Source organism: Nansenia antarctica (genome assembly GCF_963989245.1).
Source record: "Nansenia antarctica genome assembly, chromosome: 9".
Taxonomy (NCBI): Eukaryota; Metazoa; Chordata; class Actinopteri; order Argentiniformes; family Microstomatidae; genus Nansenia; species Nansenia antarctica.
Window position 1 is genome coordinate 36265279 of NC_137679.1, and position 16161 is coordinate 36281439.

General features: G+C 42.5%; 1 protein-coding gene across 2 annotated transcripts; it reads right to left on the reverse strand.

Annotated features, from left to right (window-relative positions):
- Positions 1–367: 367 nt before the first annotated feature.
- Positions 368–14920, reverse strand: sall1a (spalt-like transcription factor 1a). Of its 2 annotated transcripts, none has more exons than XM_080539299.1 (3): positions 14083–14920; positions 3630–7291; positions 368–2355 (listed from the first exon to the last, which is right to left on the reverse strand). In XM_080539299.1, exons 1-3 carry the CDS (start codon positions 14153–14155, stop codon positions 1915–1917), a joined length of 4176 nt encoding a protein of 1391 aa, XP_080395425.1. In that variant the 5' UTR covers positions 14156–14920; the 3' UTR covers positions 368–1914. The 2 variants fall into 2 exon arrangements, with proteins under 2 accessions (XP_080395425.1, XP_080395426.1); XM_080539300.1 differs by lacking the exon at positions 14083–14920 and adding an exon at positions 10504–10622.
- Positions 14921–16161: the final 1241 nt, after the last annotated feature.

The window sequence follows — 16161 nt, forward strand, 5'->3', positions numbered from 1 at the left end:
TTTTACAAAGCTCTTGCTGATTTTCAAGTAATTTATTAGGCCTGTTCATAGGCTAATGCATCATATTTTCACAAATCGCGGTCTGCCTGGAATTAAGCACCCTCTTGCCATTAAGTTTGTTTCGGATTTCACTTCGGTGAAATACAGATTCAAATGGACAATGAATGACTACGAGCGTTACCCTTTGAGAGTGACAGGTCTTCTAAATCCATCACATCAAGCCCCGAAAGACAGAGGATTCCGCACCGGTCGATTCTTTAATTAAAGATGCAAAGGACTGACACAAGCAGGAATGATGAACTTAGAAATGTGACTTCTTCTATCGCATTATTTTTTAATGATCGACCAACACAGCCCAGGTGTTTTCATTGATTAGACTACATCCGGATTCAGCTCGTTTGACACAATCATGCAAATTACTTTAAAAGAATAGGCGACTACACAAGTGCCAGTCGCAAATGAGAGGGGAAATTAATTAATTTCGCATTGACCACAGATATAGCTTACCAAAGATCACACAGGCTTTCATAAGAGCATGTATCTGATCAGAAATAGGTTGAACTTCAATCGACACAACAGTGCTTTGAAGTTAAATACAAAGTCTGATCGCTGGAAATAATTTGAAACCATCACATGAACAGTGGAACATTTCCAGTTATTCCAATACCCCATAATTTGAAAATAAAGCACAGTCCATAGCAAAAAAGAGAATGAATACACAAACACACACAATATTTCTTTTGGAAAAATGATGTATTTGATTATTAGAGTAAAGAATTACAGTATCTTAGTTGTTAGTAGGTATTAAAGTGTAGAGAAACTGGACCCATAAAGATCTTCCAACTTTCCAAGAAAGTGCATGTAACAGTCCGAAGGTTGTCAAACCTAATATATATTTATATTTATAAAAACACTATCATTTGTCCCCTGGCCAAGATGGACTTTGTCTTGTGAGCTATATATGTACATTTGTTGTGATGGAATTTGTAGTTCCACATCTGACATTATTTACAGACGGGTCAACACATATTTTGCACTTGATGTCAATGAGGATGCTAGGGCATAGCAGCAATGTGGAAATCCAGCTGAGGAACTACACGAGAATCACACCCATGTGATTGGCTTCCTCAGTTCAAACCAGGATGTGGACCTCTCCAAATGATGTCCTCTAACAACTGTCTTGCTTTAAACTTTACACCAAAAAACAAACAAAAAAAGACATTGAGGAAAAAAGAAACTATGGAAGATAGAGAAAAGTAAAAAGAACAATACATTAAACAATAAGAATAAGAACAAAACAAGTTAACTCTAAAGAAACACTTGAAATGCAGCAATTGAATGCTTTCTTCATTAAATAAACATCAATACCGGTTGATAAGAAAGAGACTATTACGTCATAGTCCCTTGCCTGAAGTTTCAATGTTCTTTTCATTGGGGAAGTTAATACACAGCTGTTAGACCATCTAGCAGAGATCAGTGTACACTATTTACAGCCATTCTGTTTTGCTTATTACAGATCTAATGCATCACATGAACATCAACAGTTTTGTTATAGCTATATACTACAGACAGAAAATAACTTAATGCCAAGGTAAAGTTATACCCAGATATGCTAAGTTTAAAAAGCACATTTGAAGCACTCGTACATACCCATTCTGGCTGTAGAACAGAAATAAAACTAACTGTTAATGTTTCCACTTGGTTCCGAGCAAGGTTATAATCACTAATAAATAAGCTCATTAAAACTATAACATGTTGTACATTGTACAAAAAAGCAAGTTCTCTTCACACTCATGTTCGTAAAGTTTCAATTGTCTTGTTCTCCTTCTTTTTTTCGCTGTGCGTGTGTGTGTGTGTGTGTGTGTGTGTGTGTGTGTGTGTGTGTCTGTCTGTGTACGAATGAGGAGAAATATTCTAGTTGGTGACAATCTCTTTGTTGTCCTCCATGAAGCGTGCGAACCGGAAGTGGGTCCCATTCTCAGTGTTGGCCATTTTCTCTAGGCCGGCCAGAGCGGTGTTGGGTTCTGTACTGTGCAGCTTCTCCAGGCTGCCTGTGAGGCCGCCCACAGGTGAGCTGCCCCCGTTCCCCACACTCCCTGACAGGGGAGGGAGACCTCCGTTCTGGATGACCGAGATCTCATTGGTCTTCATGGCCAGGCCGTTGGAGAAGGCTGCAGCATACTGGTTCCAGAAACTAGCTGGGTCTCCGTGGTGCGCCCTTGATGCCATGTCCTTCTGGAAGATCTCAGGGAACTTGACAGGGTTGGTGCCTAGGAAGGCCAGAGGGCCGTCTACGGAGAGCCGGCGGCCACGTCTGGCAGGGGCGCTGTTCCACATGTGTGTGCCCATGTGAACCTGCGAACGGGAGGCAGACAGAGAGAGAGAGAGAGAGAAAGAGAGAGGGAGAGAAAGAGAGACCGGTAAATTAGCAATGTTTACAAACTTGGCCACAACAACAGCACATAAGAGATGATGCAATGGAAAAAAAGAAAATAATAAACTGCAAGTTAGCATTAAAATAGTTTCGCACACTGGGTGCAGCAGGAGAGGCATGAGCATGGCGTAAACATCTTATTTGGGCAGGAATGATATACTGCATTTAATCTGAACCTGAATCCAAATGTCTCATGAGGGGACCCTTGTTTCCAGGTTAGAATTGCAGTGTCCACTTTCATTGAACTGGCCAGTATTGCATTTGACATTCACCCCTGCTATGCCCTTTCCAAGAGCCTTTTTTTTTTCTTATCCAGATTGTGGGAGGATGAACTTAAGATAACCATGTGTTTGTTTCCAACCAACAGACAACACAAAACCAACTTTTGATCTTGTCTTCAAGTCACTTCTACGTGAATGAAATTGCATACAGGTAAAGTAGCAAAAGACTGACAACTAACGGTGTTGTCTGGACCCACAAGAAAGTAATGTGTTTCAATACATTACATTGAATAGATTTTAAACTCTAATTTACCACTAAACTAGAACTTACTATAATGTAAGTAAAGTGAAGTAATAATGTAAAGTCAGGCTCAAATAAGTATAGTTTTCTTTATATCAACAAAAGTGAGAGATTTAAGTGCATATTAATTGTATCATTGTTAGAAATGGTCTTTCCTAAATAGTACAACTTGGATTTCCCTGATTTGGTGTGATCACATTATGTCCACATAAAGACCCACAGTTCCTGTTTATCTCTGAGCAAACGCCTTTTCCAAACGATCAGAGGAAACTGTACATTTTTCACAGGATAAACTCTGGAAAACTACAGACTCCACCACAGCGGAGGATGGTTGCCTCTGGTAACTGCAGTTAATACTGTTAACTGAACCATTCCCAGCTGTGCTCTGCTGATCACATTCTCAGGTTTCTACCCAATAATCATATTAATGGGGTGATTCAACCTTTCCGTTAAGGTACCCTTTTTTCAGTGAGCTGTTTCTTTCATCAATTAAACAACATTGCTACCTTTTAATGGCACTGCCACACTTAAATTGGTTGAGGAGAGGACAACTAAACAGTAGTTTTGAAGCTCTCTTTCAGTTTGTTCTCACATAGACAGACATACTTTACAAATGTATATACCCATTTGAATACCCATTTGACTGTTTGATATTTTTTAGTCATGAAATTACCTTGAGATTTCCTTTGGTGGTGAAGGCTCTACCACAGATAGTACAGGCGAAGGGCTTCTCCCCAGTGTGGGTCCTCTCATGGATCTGCAGAGCACTGGAGGAGGAGAAGGTCTTCCCACAGGTGTTGCAGTAGTGCTGTTTGGGTGTCCGGCGTGGCGGGGCAGACGAGAGAACTGGGGATGTGGAGGCTGAGGATGTGACCAGGCCAGGGGCATGAATTTGTTGTATTTGTTGTTGTTGTTGTTGTTGTTGATGATGATGATGATGTTGTTGATGATGATGTTGTTGATGGTGATGATGTTGTTGATGGTGATGATGGTGATGATGATGATGAGGCATTTCCTTGTGGCTATCCTGGTGGAAGCCATGGAGGAAGCCGTTGACCTCTGACTTGATCATGGAGGACAAGGAGCCCACAGAGAGGAGGGAGGGGGTAGGACTGGAGGACAGGCTGGTGTTGGTGGGCTCAAAGAGCTGAGAGGGCAGGTCCCTCATCTGGTGGGTGAGCATGTGCTGCTTGAGGTTGCCCTTGGTGGAGAAGCCCCGGTTACAGGCTGTGCAAATGAACGGTCTCTCTTTGGTATGGCTTCGGTAGTGAATGTCCAAGGCACTCTGACAAGCAAACGTCTTCCCACAGATGTCACAGGCCGTGTTCTTGAAGGGGCCGCGCTCACGGAAGGGGAAGAGCATGCCCAGGGGGTCTTTAGAGGGGTTCATGGATGTCAGGTCCAGGGCACCGATATTGGAGGGGTGTGAGTGCATGAGGCTGGCACTGATGTGCTCCAGGGACAAGGCCCTCTGGTGCCTCTCCTCCAGGCTGGGAGATATACGCTGCGGAGGCTGCCCGCTGGTGGGGGACGGTGCCTGCATGGAAGAGGTAGATTCTGAGACAGCTGGACTCCCGGCGCTTCGGCTCTCAATGTCCCCGCACAGGGATGAGGAGTCGTTAGTTAGGCAATCCCCTTCCATTAAACCGTTACCCATGGCCTTCATTCTGTTGGCCTGCAACTCCTCTATCAGCGCTTGGTGGGGATTATGGTGGATATTGTGATGCACATTATGATTATGGCCGTTATTTTGGGAGATATGATGGCCGTTCTTCTCCAGACCCTCCTGGCCAGCCATCTCAGGGGGATCCGGGGAGTTATACATGCTGTCCTGGGAGGCGTCCGCTGACCTGGGTGTGTCTGGGATGCTGCCGTCAGGGCCATCCTCCATACCCTCCATTCCCTCCATACCCTCCATACCCTCCATACCATCCATACCATCCATATCCTCCATATCTTCCATGTCATCAGAGAAATTGTCCAGGTCGTCGAAGTTTCCTTCCCCGTCAAACGAGCCCGTTTCAGAGCCCATGGACTCGGGGTAGCCGTCTGGCAGAGGGGTGTTGGGGATCTGTCCACCCATGTGCATGCGGATGTGCTGCTGCAGGACCACAGCGTTGGTGAACTTCTTCTGGCAGATGGGGCAAGAGTGATGAACCCTAAGTGGTGGCATAGCCCTGTGGACACTGTAGTGGGTCTTGAGGTTCCCCTTGGTGGTGAAAGCTCTGCCGCACACTTTGCACTTGAAGGGCCGCTCCCCGGTGTGAGTGCGGTAATGCATTTTCAGAGCACTCTGACAGCTGAGCACACGGTGGCAGATGACACACTCGTTGGGGTCCCTCACCTTCCTGTCGATGTTCTCCACAAGCTGCTGCAGCTTGGAGGTCTCCGACCCCTGGAGGGGATCCAAGAGGCCCCCGAATGGGAACTTGGCCTTAAATTGCTCCGACATGAGGGGCATGAGAGGGTTGGTCATCATAGGGGGGCTGTTGGAGGTTGTGTATTCCGCCCTGCTCTCGGCCACCGCGCTCACCCTAGCCATGAAGCTCAAAGAGTGGCTGCCCTCTTCAGTCTTCCCATTTGAGGTAGGCAAGGTTGCACCTTCGCCTTCTTCAGACACCCTCTCATTGTTTTTCATGGATGGCTCAGCGACATCTGTGTCACTCATAGCATATATGGGGGGGCTAGATATTGATACAGAATGATCCTCTTTTTTAATGAAAGGTGGCAGGCTGGGTATGGTTGGTGGGAGCAACATGCCTACTGACGAGGTCAGTGTGGACAGAACTGGTTTGCTGTCGAGCCAGCTCGTGACAGGCTTCTCTGGTGGCATGGACATGCCATATGGAATGCCGGTACTCGTTGGAATATTGTCTAAATGCTCAGGGACAGGGTATGGGTTCATCTGAATGTGTGGGAACTTGTCTTTATGACGTTGGAAATGGACCTTCAAGTTGCCGCGGGTGGAGAAGCGGTTCCCACAGATGTTACACTTATACGGCCTCTCACCAGTGTGTGATCGCAGGTGGATCTGCAAGGCACTGTCACTCCCAAACACCTTGGCACAAAACCTGCACTTATGCTTGAAGAAAGCCTCCTCTGAGCTACTCTTCGGCTCGAATGAAGTGACGTTTGGTGGCTTGCCTTTTCTAGCCAGAGCAGCCAGAGAGTTCAGGTCCTCCGCTGTGGTGCCAATACTGGGCAGAGAGCTGGAGAACATTGGGTTGCCAGGTGGGGGCTGAGGTAGAAGCGAATTCACTGCTGGATTTAACAAGCTACCTATCCCAAAAGCTGGCGTGGACGACTTAGTGTGTGATGGGTTGCTGAGCTGAGAGTGGAGACTGCCCCCCCCATGCCCTGGCCTCTTCTCAGAGGACTGGGCATTGACTGCTGATGGCCCCAGTGCACTGATGCTCTGAGATGATTCACCGCAGCTGGAGGTGGTCTGAGGTAGCTGCGCCGCTGCAGCCAGCTGCTTCAGGCTGCTGATGCTGGCAGACTGGCTGGCGAGGCTCTGTGCTAGGCCTGCGGCTGCAGCCAGCTGCTGGGAGAGATGGGAACTGAGCGTGGTCAGTGGGCTGGCGGTGGGCCCCAATGTGCCTGGGGTGGAGCTGGGGGGCCCCTGCATTTCAGGGGACTGGGAGGCCAGTAGCAGTATCTGGTGACGGATCTGTTCGATGAGCTGCAGTTGGTGGATCTGCTGCTGTTGTAGGGCCAGAAGCTGCTCCATCAGGGCCGGTACTGCCACCCTGGGTCCCGCTCCCCCGGCTGAGCGCGTCTCCTGGGAAAACTGGGCAACTGCCACTTTGGTGCTCTGCAGGTTTTCAATGATGACGTTGCTGTTCATCATAGAGAAGGTTCCCAGTTCAGTCATGTTGCCGAGCTGAGGTAGAGGGGCAGAGATGGCAGAGCTGCCCACCACTGAGCCAGAACTGCTTCTGACACCGTGGCTACTGCCTGTGTTGATGGGACTGCCTCCCTCCATGTTGGTGCTTCCGTCGTCGTGACCAGCGGTGAATCCGGGAACCTCCACATCCATGGATTCTTCTTTGTCAAGAGCGTTATGCTCTGAAAGGTCACTGCACTCCGCTTGATCAGTGTTATTAAGCGTGTCATTCATCTGCTCATCAGGATTATGGAGAGGGGAGCCGGGCGAGAAGCTTCCGGAAGGAGAGGCAGGATTTTCATTCACTATCAGAACTAATTGATTCTTAGTGCAATTCTTCTGGTGTTGTTCAAGATCTGATAGTTCAAAGAACTCAGCGCAACATCTGCTACAGACGTGGGCATCTGACTCCTTGCAGGGGGGGTCTTCCGAGCTGGGCTCTGTGTCCCCTGAAAAACACAGGGGGGGAAACAGAGGATTAGTGATTAGAAATGTTTTGCAGCTGAAGAAGCAGCTTTATCTATTCAAATTCCTTTGTTGTTAATCTTAAATTAATCAGTTTTACACTTATCCGTTGGATACATTCACAAAAAAACATACATACAAAAAAATACAATAAACCAAAGAAACAAGAAGAACCTCTGTTTAATGTGGTGGCCTGAAAAACAGGATAAGAAATGAAACAAAATCAATAATGCTTCACAAATATTGCTTAAAAGTAATCTTTTTGAAGAAGTACATCTGGCTTTCATCAATCCAAACATTTTAAGTAATCATTCTTTTCAGATAATCCATCAAAATATAAAATACTATGAACTGAGGACATTGGGGCTTAATGACATTTCATAGAGTAGCATTGATTTCCAATATTTCATACACTTCAATGTCTACTTGTCCACTGTGCGCAAATCAACCATTTGAAGGACTTATTACACCTTCAATTTGCTGTCAACTTTACTCATTTTCAGCCGACTACAGGCCTCTTGGACAGGTTATCCCTGCTGTCACTAAACTCATCTGTATCCAGTCAAGCTGCAATCAAGGTCTGACAAGAACAACAGGGCTGTTGGCATATAGATTGTTCTCTGCAGTTATCTGGACACAAAACAAAACAAACAAAACTGTGCTAAATGACATTTGCCATTATTATTTGACAAGAAATGAGTGTAGGTTATTTGTTTTCATATACAATACCTGTATTGTTTTTTTAAGAACGTAAAATGTTTTTCTTTTTTATAGTAGCCTATTACTATAAAAGTATTTTGTTAAAGAGTAGAATGCTTTGGAATTTACATAAATAAAAACAAATTCTAAAGATTACAGTACTGAACTTCATTTGCTATTTATAGGTAATTTTATAATTTATCTTTAATACTTTAAGTGTAAATACATGAATGGTTATTCAAGTATAATGTCTGTGAAAAATATCCTAAAATCAAAGACACAGAAGAGCTAACAATGAAGCTATAGTGCCATATGACAGAAAGAACATCTCACAAGAACATCCTTAAAACCAAGCAACTAGCCACACCAGGTAGGGAATCAAGCAACACAAACCTATTGAAAGTAATCTCACCAAGAAATCTCACCAAGAAAAGAGATGCAAAAATAAATATAATTGTCTTTAAAATGTGCATAGAAACAGGTTTTTGATTTTCCACAAGGGCATTGTGAAAAAGGGCGAGACAGCAGCCCTGCCCCCTAGGCCACTGCTGTGCCCCAGACTTTCCTCATTCTCTTTCTTTTTGTTGCACCAAAATCTTGCTGTTTAACATACAAGTTGATTTACAAATTGCAATTCTCTATGAATCCCATTCACTGTGGCCCCGGCCCTCTACATGTTCATCAGGGTGAGGATTCATTTGCAAATGAAACCCAAAGGAGTGCGGCCCTGCCCCACAGAGAAACAGGATGGCTTCCCATTGTTCACCCAGCATGGGAGCGGCCGGAGCGTCGACACAGCCTGGCCTGCTCATCTTGGCCGACTCAAAGCAGATCCTGTTTAATTCAGGGATTATCTCCCTCGATGTTTCTCTGCTCCGGGACATCAGATAACACAACGTTGCCATGACAGTAAAACCGAGCCTCACACCACCAAACCATGCAAACAGAAGGACTCAACTTTAATGATAACTTTTCATATTAACCAAGCCCCCCCTTAAAGCGTCAATAATGAAAAATGTGTTTGATTTGCCTTGTGGGAGAGATGTGGACACGCTGAATAGCTTTGCTCTGTCTTGGTTGATCATGAACAGAAATAAAGGTGGATTGTACGTTAGAGGAAATTCATCAACTTATTCACAATAGGCTAAATGCACTGGTGCCGATGTCAAAGACAAGCATAACCAAAATTGAGAAAAAACAGGCCAAAAAGTCAGATAGTAGTTTTTTAGCAGTTCCTCTACTAAAAAGCAACGCAATTTACTCCCAACCTTACAGCACCTCAAAGTCACCAAGAGGAATAAACTTCAACAAAGTTACAAAAGTGCAATATTTATGTAAATGTCAAAAGGCTAATGTTTTATATATACACTTTATATAAGTGTCAATTATATTTCCTCGAAAATATTGAAATACACTGATAGATGTAACTGAAGCCATAAGGATGTAAAACGTGTGAGTAAGATTACACACATCCATTCATTTGTTCAAAATAGAATTAGAAAAGTAGAAAAACACTAAGAACAAGTGACTTGCTCACGTTATGGTATAGTATGAAATGTAAACCGTGGATACCGTATCACACAACCCAAGACTGACACTGACTAATTCTTCTTCTTTAAAGAAATATTCTCCCATGTTTTGAACAAATGAAAACTACAACTTGTTGATTCTCTACCATATTTAGAGACTGTGATATAGTAATTGTATCAAAATACGGAAGCTTAAACAACAATAGTTCATGTAAAAATGTGTGTGTTCTTATAACATTTATATTTCAAATGTATACAATACAAAGGGTGAGGATTTGATGACTGAAAGGTAAAGTTATTACTGAAATCTGAACATCCCATTACATAACATTACTTCTCACTATCCCACCAACTCATTGGGAAATGTTCAATCTTTTAAAAAAAGACAGATATCAAAATAAAACAATAAAACGTCATCTCAAACATGCACTCACGCTCATCAAATTATGTCTGCACTACGTTGACATACCATTACACATGTTAGAAACACATCTCAGAAACAGACAGAGACGGTCGGTCAATGTTTTAAATTTGACATCCAGGAAAGGATATGCACTTTAAAAAGGTATAATAATGAATGTTTGGTTCTTAAAATATGTTCATCCCTAAACAGTATAAAAACAATCAAAACAAATGTCTCCAAAGCCACTGCCCAATTACCATAACTCTGATGTGTTCAGCAAATATTGTTTACCCCAGTGTAAATTACTGCACAAAACGCAAGAATTCACATAGTTTTTAAATAAAGCAATGATCGTTTATGAAAACTGTGTTTCTAAAATGCTGTATATACACATCGTCAACATGACACTACAATTGATTACCAAAGAACAGGCCTATAGGGAGGTATAGGAGAAACAAATGTTATAATCAAGAGCCGGAGAGAGAGACAGACAAAACTGTGAATGTGAGACAAGACTTTTGGATTAGTAGAAAAGATAAGTTGAAAGATAACTCTGAGTTCCTACATTACTTTGGAGGGCCGCTGCAAGCCTCTTGACACTTGTAACTTCAGGAGGATGTGTGCGAGCCCACCACCTCTCCAGCCCTCACACTGGAAACATCCCACTGAACACTAGATGGGGTTCCACTAAAGCTGCCGCTTCCAGGACAAGACTCGGTCTTAACAGCTCTGTGACATGCTTAAAGCTTAAAGGGGAGGGGTTGGGAAAAAAAAAAAAAAAAAGCAAGAAAAGTCCTTGAGGCTACATCTAGACTTCCACTATATAAACATTGGCAAAATGACAAGTAACTGAATCCTGTTGTTTGCTGGGTACAACAGTGAGAAGGGGACCGCCCTGTCAATCTTCCTCTTGGGGGGCTACTCCAGCAGGGGTGAAAGGGGACCACGGCGGCCACATTGATAAGCCCCCCCCCCACACCACACTCTCAAATAAAGTGCGGGGTCCCTGCTAGGCCGCCTGTGGCTCTGATCACTGGGGTCAATGACAAGGTACAGGAGAACACACTGTGCCCTGAACTCCCATCACCCTCACGCAGAGGGACGCAGGCAAAGGTTAAAACAGCTCAACATCCCACCCTCGAACTCTCCACCAGATGAGACACAGCCTCGGCCTTTCCACACCCGCTATACCCAGCCTCAAGAAAATGCCTTCATCCCTGAAAATGTACTACAAATAGTGACCTCCCCCTTTCTCATTCTACACCGTGTGACAAGCAGCCTCCTGAGAACTCTCCACACAGGACATCTCTCATGTCCCCCAAAAAATGACCAACCAATTACCAGTGATTCAAGTATTACATGTCCCGAAGCCATAATCCAAGGTATTGCATTTTCATCTTATTTAAACACGTGACGCATTTTATTTATCGGAAACTCAGTAAGCACCGGTCTGCTGACAGAGGAAGACAAAAGTAACTATTCACACCACTTTATTAAATTTGAGGGAGGAAATGCAGTGAAGCCCAGGGTAAACAAGTATAATTCTGCTATAGACTATGTTTTGCATTGATCCTTAAGTTTCAACTAAAGCATGCAACCTTAGGCACTGACTGAACGCTTCTTATGCAAGGTTCCAGCTGGGTGAAACAGCCCTTTATTTCCAGTTGGCAGAATATGTTTTTTTGCAGGGATAATGCAAACAGCACAGCTGTTAAAAACATGAACTTTCTAGACTTAGGTGAACTGTACAAACAGAGAAACTAAATCATGGAGTCGTCAAGCAAGGCAAAAGAGTGTATGAGCTCAATAAATGTACTAAATGTACTATTTCTGTGAACTAATATTTTCATACAATTACTTAGATGGAAAAGTTAAGCCATTTAATATTTCAAATTGTGGAATCAAAATGTGAAATGAATGAATAACTAAATCTACCCTATAATCACAGTGGGTCAAATGAGATCATCAAAAGATGACAGATTTGTTCTACATTAAGAAAAACACTATAATCATAGTGTAATATACTAGTCCAAATAGCATGTACATAAACATATCAGAAAAAAACGGCAAAATGTGATCTGGTAATGACACGACTATGGAAAGTCTATGGGAATGTCTTATTCCACTTTTACGAAACCAAGTAAAGACGCCTATATTAATGCACAATCTGCAGGCGAAAGAAACTTTTTCGAGAGGTACAAATGGTAGTTCCACTATGAGATATACCTCAAATCTAATTATTAATGATTAATCATTATTATTTGTTTATGCAATATATTTTACATGAGGAAATATAGGAAATGAAATTCTTAATTATCTGTAAGAAAATATTTTTACCTAAAACGTGGAAACTGAAACCTTGCCATATGAAAATACTTGACTGTACAGAGAGGCTATAAAGGTTTAGAAATAGCGGTATTCTAGGCCTATAGAAAACGAACGAATAACTTAAATGGCAGGCCTATACTGATTTTGACAATATAGTGTGTCTTCGGCGCTAAAAGATGGACTTAGTTGATCTTCAGTCTGCGAAATTTACGGATTGACCAACTGATGATAGCTACCAGGGAATGACTGTTTGGTCGACAAACAGATGGGCAGTAACTGCTGCTGTGACCTTTGTGAAAACAGCAAGGATGACAAAACGTTCGGAAAACACCCAACTGGTTGCCTAAAGAAATGAATTTAACCAAACTCTTGAGTTATTTCTGGATTTCAAACCACAGCCTGATATCTTTCTATTAAGACTAACACAAAAAAACTTCGTTTTCATGAAATGAAGATATTTGATGCTGAGGTTTAGTTGAGATAAATCAGTGACGGCCAATAAAAAGTAAAAAAACAACAACTTGTTTTTCTCGTAAAGAAATAAAACAGGCCTCTGATTCTCTCTGTGTGTGTGTGCGTGTGTGTGTGCGTGTGTGTGTGCGTGTGTGTGTGTGTGTGTGTGTGTGTGTGTGTGTGTGTGTGTGTGTGTGTGTGTGTGTGTGTGTGTGTGTGTGTGTGTGTGTGTGTGTGTGTGTGTGTGTGTGTTGGAGAGAGAGAGAGGGACAGAGACAGAGTCGGAAGCAGTATGTCATCTACTACATTCCAGCTTTGAAATAGTTTCAAAGTGATGTTTTACAAACAAGACTTCCAATGCAACCATTGTTGGATAGCCGGGAATAAAAAGTGTGTATCGGGCTAAGCCTACAGCTATAACGCATGTATTAACATGAAATAAGGACAAGAATAGATGGCATTAAGACAGACTGCCTTCTGTTATCTCGCGCACCATATTAGAAATCTTTATTTTTATCATCCATTAAAGAGGACAGCGACGAAAAGCGCAATTCTGCAGACTTGAGTGAACAGGACGAAGTATTAGTCGGCTTTTGACAGTAAGCAATAACACTTCTATATTGTTATATCATTTGACAATCATAGGATATAGGCTGATAACTGTGAAAGACAAACTTAATACGTAACTTTAAACATAAATAAAACCATAAATGTATATATAGTCCTACACAAACACGCAGAGAATTAGGAGTCAAACATGTTATAATATAACTGTGTTCTTTCGAAGCACGAAGTGAAGACTATTACAAAAGCAGGAACTTGAGCGAGCCTCCCTGCAGGCAACTTCGCAGATGAGAAACTTGTAAGATCCAAATTCGAGTTAAAACCTCACTCTTTGTATTACATAAAGTATTGATATAGTTAATAGTTAATACGGAAGGCTAAAAGAAGCTTCCGAGATAAAAGTAGAACGTTCTAAACTCAACATTTTTATCAAGATGTATTTTTGTATTTCAGTTCCATCCTAAAATATGATGCGCTACGATTTAAAATCATATTGATGATGTTTTGAGATCGTCATCTCAACCAATAGACAGTTTGAAAAAGTTATTATACGCTCTCGTTGAACATCGCAAATTCGTCTATGATAAGCAGATTCTGAGACTGCAAGGTTAGAACTCGTCTATAAATGATCGTATTGAAAAGTAATAACTAACTTATGCGGTCAGCAATATATAGGAGCAAGATTTGGTCTATTTGAGAAAACATTATAATAAGCATATCATAATAGATGAAAAAAAAAAAACAGGTTCGGATGAAGATGGATCAGTAGCCTATTATTTGCTTCGCGGCTCGAACTTACCATTGTGCTCGGATAAGGCCAGATGAGGGTCCGATTGGAAATGTTGCGGCTTCGCTTGTTTCCTCCGAGACATGTTGGCTCACTCATCAGCCAGGAAAGAATGAAAAATTACTTTAAAAAATCTTCTCAAAATTACGGAAAATCGAGCCCATCCACCGCGCATGTGTCCTGTTATGATTATCAATAATGCTTGGCGATTAATCATACGGGGGGGTTCTATGAGAGGCGATTGGCACCTCGCCAGCCCCCCTATTCAAATGAAGTCTCTTTAATCAATTAGCTCCTGATTTGCTGGGGACTTGTCTCTCTCTCAGCTCCCACCCAATGAGTTGATCCGTGGTGGAAGAAAGGCTGGGTTTTCCAACTCCCTTTTAGATACAGTTTAACCCTTCTTAGCAACCAGCTGGAAGCTATACGTAAAGCTTATCTTGGCGACTAGTGGAATGTCAGTGTCTTGAGTCCGTGCGCGCAACCGTATCTTTCCTATTGATCAAGCAGCGATCAAACACATCAGAGTTTCAGTAAATTGGAACTGACGCGGCGTTCACAGTAAAACCTTCGTGGTCTCACATACAAATAGCCTACTTTTCCACAACTCGGGTCGCTGTTGCGCTGCATATCCTCCTTTCAGATTTGCATTTAGCGTCGTTGTAATTCAGATCTTGTATGTTGGAACACCGATATAACCTACTCGATTGAGACCCAAAGGCTACAGCGCGAAAAAAACCAGTAGGCTATGAGGTGGGTGCCTAATGGCACTGTAAGCGCATCGGAAGTCCAAAATATGTATCGAATATCCCAAGATTCATTTGATTATCGCCAAACGGGGTTACTAACACGTTTTCATCACACACCGCATTCCGCGAACAAACAAACTTTAAGGGCCCATGTAGGACTGTGAGAAATGTTGAGCCCTGCCCATCTGGGGTGTGATTGGTCACCGCGCTATTCTATCATAGGCTGTCGGGGGTGCAATCTCTCAGCCCGCTCGCTCGCGCGCTCTCTCTCTCTCACACACACACACACACACACACACACACACACACACACACACACACACACACACACACACACACACACACACACACTCTCTCTCTCTCTCTCTCTCTCTCTCTCTCTCTCTCTCTCTCTCTCTCTCTCTCTCTCACACATACACTCACTCTCTCACTCACACACACACACACACACACACACACACACACACACACACACACACACACACACACACACACACACACACACACACACACACACGCCTGGCGAGCGAGCGAGCAAGTGTGCGAGCGGAGTGAATGACCGGTAGAGGGGACAGTAAAGTGTATGATTCTCTTTTGAATGCATGCAAGTTGTTTTCATTTACATTGCAAACATGTTAGCGATGTTCGCGATACAAAACTCTTCATCCTTTTCCTATTGGTGGCTACTATGTCATCAACAAGTAGGCATAGGCTAGACGCTAGACAGGTAATATTTACATACGTTATTTAGCAGAATGCAGTACCATATGCAAAAAAAAGGCTATACGGCAAAAGCTGTAGGCTATATTGACATCCCGTTTTTTGAAAATGCAGAATTGTAAACTGTAAAGTTACATTGAATCCACTTTAGTTTATAATTGCTCCACTGTGACAACCTAGTACATTCTTAATGTACAAGAAACACATTGCAGATAGTCAACAAGCTAAATGTAATATGGGGGGATTAAAATATATTCGAATTAATCAGGTCATGCATTGATACAGCGTTATTGTAAAACAATATAGATAGCCTACACAAAGTGCTGATTAGAATAATTTGATTGTCAAAATTGAATTCAAAATGTTGTGTTGCAATTAAAAGATCCTGATATCGTCAGTGATAATAACAATAACCACACAAATATTATTATCATATAATAATATAATAATATATATAAGTATTATTGTTATTATCACTATTATAATTATTGTTGTTATTAATAATATTAATATGTTAATAATTTCTGGGTTTGAAGTACAATTATAGACTATTGATGGTAAGTCCTCAGCCATCCTTGGGAATGCTCCCATCGGCGCTCCAACAGTGCTCTATGTCTAGTAG

Excerpts from the sequence above, each read along its gene's own strand:
- sall1a (XM_080539299.1), bottom strand. The coding sequence starts at position 14,155 with ATGTCTCGGAGGAAACAAGCGAAGCCGCAACATTTCCAATCGGACCCT. Across the intron at positions 7,292-14,082 it reads GGCCTTATCCGAGCACAATG|GGGACACAGAGCCCAGCTCG; the intron begins GTAAGTTCGAGC and ends TGTGTTTTTCAG. Across the intron at positions 2,356-3,629 it reads CCACCAAAGGAAATCTCAAG|GTTCACATGGGCACACACAT; the intron begins GTAATTTCATGA and ends TCCCGTTCGCAG.